Here is a 4,479-nt window from a genome sequence, read left to right as displayed (position 1 = left end):
CGGGAGGCTGAGGCAGGAGAATGGCGTGAACCCTGGAAGTGGAGCTTGCAGTGAGCCGAGATCGCCACTGCACCCCAGCCTGGGCCACAGAGTGAAAAACAAAAAAAAAAAAAAAAAAAAAGAGAAAAGAAAAATTACTGATGCCCATTCACAGAGATTCAGATTTAAATTGGTCTGGGATAGAGCTCAAGTATTACCATTAAAAGCTCCCCAGGTAAGTCTAGAATCTTATTATTTCTACCTTAGCATATATTATGGTTTATCCAAGGGTTGCACTGGAGTGGATAATCTTTGCATTCCTTCTCAGACTAGCATTCTGTGATCCTGATTGTCCGTCATTCAAGATGTAACCATAGACAAAGCATAGCTATAAATTAATAAGACATTTTCCAAAAGCCTCCATCAATATCTGTCTCATTACCATTTTGTCAGCCCTCCAGAGTGGAGCTTTTCCAATTTGAATGTGCTACCAGTCACCTGGGGAATCTTGCTAAAATGCAGATTCTGATTCAGAAGGTCCGGGGTGGGCCTGAGAGACTGCATTTCTCGCCAGCTCCCATAGGATCCCAAGGCTCCTGGCCCATGACTCACACTCTGAGTAGCAAAGGACTAGAGCGGCGGTTCTCAAAATGTGGTCGCTGAACCAGCAGCATCAACGTCACAGGAGAACTTGTTAGAAATGCAAATTCTGAGGCCACCTCAGGCATATTGCATCAGAAGTCCAACAGATGGGGCCCACGAATCTACGTTTAACAAGCTCTCCAGATAATTCTGAGGCATGCTCAAATTTCAGAACTCTGGGTTCAAACAAGATGCTCTTCTAGCACAGCTGTGCTGGGGCTGTACTCCCCACCCCCACCCCCACTCCACCAGCACTTTCCAAAGGGGCCGCCCTTCCCTGAGCATCAGCTGGCTGAGATGCTTTTCCTTCAGGGGCAGTCTCCAGACTTTCCTCTGCCTTCTCCTCAGGGTCCAGAGGTGGTAGGGAGGGGAGATGGCCTTTCCAGGTGTACTGTGCCTTCCTCTCCTACCTTTAAAATGGCCAAGTGTGAAAGCTACAAGGGCACTTAGGGCACAAAAGCTATTCTATTGGTAGGGTCTGGAGTGTTCTGGAGTATTCTGGAGAGAGGTGGTACTACTTCCCAAACAAGGGAGCCATGCCCTAGAAAAGGCATTTGCCACCCCTGTCATCTCATGGGGGTCTCAGCTCTGAGTTGCAATTTTTCAAGGCTGATTACGGTCTCAAAATATCAGCAGACTCAAGACAACCCCGGACTCCACCCATGACTCACATGTGGGGACAGGAAGGGAGTGACTTGTCAAAGGCCACATATCCATAGCATTCAACCTGGGACTTTGGCATACTGAACACTGGGCTAAGACAGCAAGATGCAGAGTTTTGGGTTGGATAGAATTGAACCTAAAAATTATTTCATTTCTGAGATTAAAACTCATCCATTTTTTATGTGACTTAGGCACACAAGTTCCTAAATCTGTCTCGGCCTCTGTCTTTACTTGGGATGAGAATAAAACGTCTTCATAAGGTTTGGGAGGTCTTTATAAGGTAATTGAAGTAACAGATGTCTGAATTAACACTGAAGAAAGAATCTGACATAAGAACTTAGTAAAAGGCTATTTCCTTTCCTCACTTCCCTTTGCCTTTCATCTTGCTCCATACACTGCTGAAGGACGAATTAGCGCACAGGTAACCCGAGGAAGCAGGGCCCAGAACTAGGAAAGTGAGACAGAGAGGTACGGGTAGGAAGGCACATGACTGGCTTAGCCTTGCAATGGGAAAGATAAGATTTTTGATGCCTATGAAACCCATTTTGTGACTTGTTAACCCAACTCACACTTAGCGGGGGACTGATGTCTGCTGGATTCTGTGGCCTAGAAGTACATATCCATAACTCCAAACAACAATGAAGGCTAATACATTTTTACTTATCTGCTGGTAGTTTGCATAATTTCATTTGACCTCCAATTTTATCTTTCTTTGGTTAAAATGGTCAAAATGCTTCTCTCCCCTAGCACACGTACATATACACATACCCCTTTCATGCACCAAGAGATTAGCCTGTTGTTATCTACTGCCATCTTCCAGCAACATAGCCATTATTTTGAAATAAGGTTTCCAAGTAATGAGGAGCATCTTATACCAAAGTTGGTGATTACCTGACTTATTGTATCTGAGTTGATGAAAGATTCGAACTTGAGTGAGCCAAGGGTTCACTACCAGCGTTTTCTCTTTCTTTCCTTGCCCAAATTTATTTTGTTTCCATACTTCTCCCTTTTCCTTAGATATCCAGTATAACTGGTCTTCAAAGATGTCCAGGCTGTAAGGGTTCATTGCTACTTACCCACAGGGGAAAAACAAAACAAAAGGTTATTGAAAAGAAAACACCCACTACACCCTACCACCACTTCTAGATGTGATGTCATTCTGTTTGAATTATTCCCTCACACAATGCCTTGAAGCTCTGGGAATATTCAGGCTGATTTTAGATACATGGGACTGTGAAAGTGTGCTGCACTAGGAGGTCAAGAAGATAGTAATTAAACCACATTGATGTATATACCACCCAACACCAATCATAGGGCCCTAGCTCACTATCAAGGGACTGATTTTATTGCATTTTTGGAAAACAATTTACATGGCAAGATTTTATGTTTTCTTTTGAACATAAGACATTTATCTGACCAAATAGGAAAAATATGGTATGTGCTGGGTCATTGCAATTCTGCACAGTCTGAACAACAACAACAACAACAAAAATGTTCCCCTCCTTCTAGATATTCACAGTTGTGCGTACTGGGCAATCTAGTAAAGTGAAAATGAATGTGTCTAGAAGCGGTTAGACATGAATTAACATTGGTACACATGAAACCACCTCTACTGGGGCAACCTAACAGGAAACTCAGTTATTTCAATATCTTCTCCTGAGAAGCATTTTTTTTAAGTTGTATAAAAAAGACAAAAAGGATTTAATTATTGCTAATGAACTCATCTGCATTTAATTCAGCAGGTGGGAGTTGGTGGGGGTGGAGGGGTGGTATCTAAAAAACTATATAAGCCGTTTCCTAAGAGCAGGGCTCCTTCTTGAGAAAACAGGTAAAGACATTAGAAATATATTAATTAGTAATTTAATATATTACATTCTAACTCATTTCTAACCTTCCTTTGCAATGACTCTCCTATCAGTTCCATCGTATTTTATGGTTTCAATAACGTCCTCCTTGAAGTCACTCCAGTAGATTCGGTCATTGTTCAAATAATCGATAGAAAGGCCAGTTGGCCAACCAAGGTCCTCGAAAACCAGGATGTTGCGGTTCTCTCCATTCATCCAGGCAGACTCAATTTTAGGTTCCTTTCCCCAGTCAGTCCAGAACATAAGCCTGTAACAGAAGATTTCTTCATTGTAGCATCCCACCTGGTGGGACTTCTCCACTACGGCAGAGCACAGGGCATTACCTACAGGGAAACCAACTGTTTATCTCAGGGACCTGGGCGCTCAGTGACGCCAGTTTTGTATTTTACAGAAGATGGGGAGCAAAAATAGCGGCACAAGAGCATGTGTGATTTATCCTTCTTGAAAACTGCAACTCCTTAATAGAAAATTGGCCAAAGGATGGATATTCAGACCCTTTAGAATGCATTATGAAAGCTGTTTACTCTTCAAGAAATATTATTGAAGGCCTACTGTGTGAGAGGCACTGTTCTGTGTTTGGGATCTATCAGAGAACAAAACATACAAAGATTTCTATCTTCATGTAGCTACTCTGTTGCCCAGGCTGGAATGCAGTGGCACAATCATGGCTCACTACACTCCTGGGCTCAAGCAATCCTCTCACCTCAGCCTCCTGAGTAGCTAGGACTACAGGCATGTGCCACCATGCCTGGCTAGTTTTTTGTATTTTTAGTAGAGATGTGGTTTCCCCAATGTTGCCCAGGCTGGTCTTGAACTCCTGGACTCAAGCAATCTGCCCGCCTCAGCCTCCCAAAGTGTTGGGATTACGGGAGTGAGCCACCACACTCGGCAACTCTTTTTAAATGTGTATTTTGCATCCAATTAATAATTAATTGTAGAGCAAGGGTGTATGTAAGCAAAGATGATCTGACATTGAAGAATTACCTAGACCAGGGATTACATGATTTCAAATACCTGGAGAGGAACAGTTATGTAAGATGAATGAGGAGAGATCCTGGTTGTAAATATCAAGTGATGGGGAGAGCAAGACCCTGTGTCAGTGCCCAGGAAGGCAGACCTACCCAGTGTAATCTGCTCCTCTGATTTCCAAAGCAACAAATACAGATTTTATTTCTTTTCTTAAATTTTAAATGTCAGCACTACATTAAAAAAAAAATCTTAAAGCTCCGTGTTGTCGGCCGGTCGCGGTGGCTCAAGCCTGTAATCCCAGCACTTTGGGAGGCCGAGACGGGTGGATCACGAGGTCAGGAGATCGAGACCATCCTGGCTA

General features: G+C 43.1%; 1 protein-coding gene across 1 annotated transcript in view; it reads right to left on the bottom strand.

Moving 5' to 3' along the window:
- Positions 1-4,479, bottom strand: part of LRP2 (low density lipoprotein receptor-related protein 2) — a 214,594-nt gene that overhangs the window by 14,489 nt on the left and 195,626 nt on the right. The window contains exons 69-70 of the mRNA XM_011988152.1: positions 3,176-3,396; positions 2,176-2,352 (exon numbers count right to left, since the gene is read on the bottom strand). Coding sequence (XP_011843542.1) covers positions 2,176-2,352; positions 3,176-3,396 — 398 coding nt within the window. The remainder of the gene's footprint in view (positions 1-2,175; positions 2,353-3,175; positions 3,397-4,479) is intronic.

The sequence above is a fragment of the Mandrillus leucophaeus genome, unplaced genomic scaffold (assembly GCF_000951045.1).
Source record: "Mandrillus leucophaeus isolate KB7577 unplaced genomic scaffold, Mleu.le_1.0 Scaffold324, whole genome shotgun sequence".
NCBI classification, from domain to species: Eukaryota; Metazoa; Chordata; class Mammalia; order Primates; family Cercopithecidae; genus Mandrillus; species Mandrillus leucophaeus.
The sequence above is the reverse complement of the archived record's forward strand: the minus strand, read 5'-3'. Positions and strand labels throughout refer to the sequence as shown.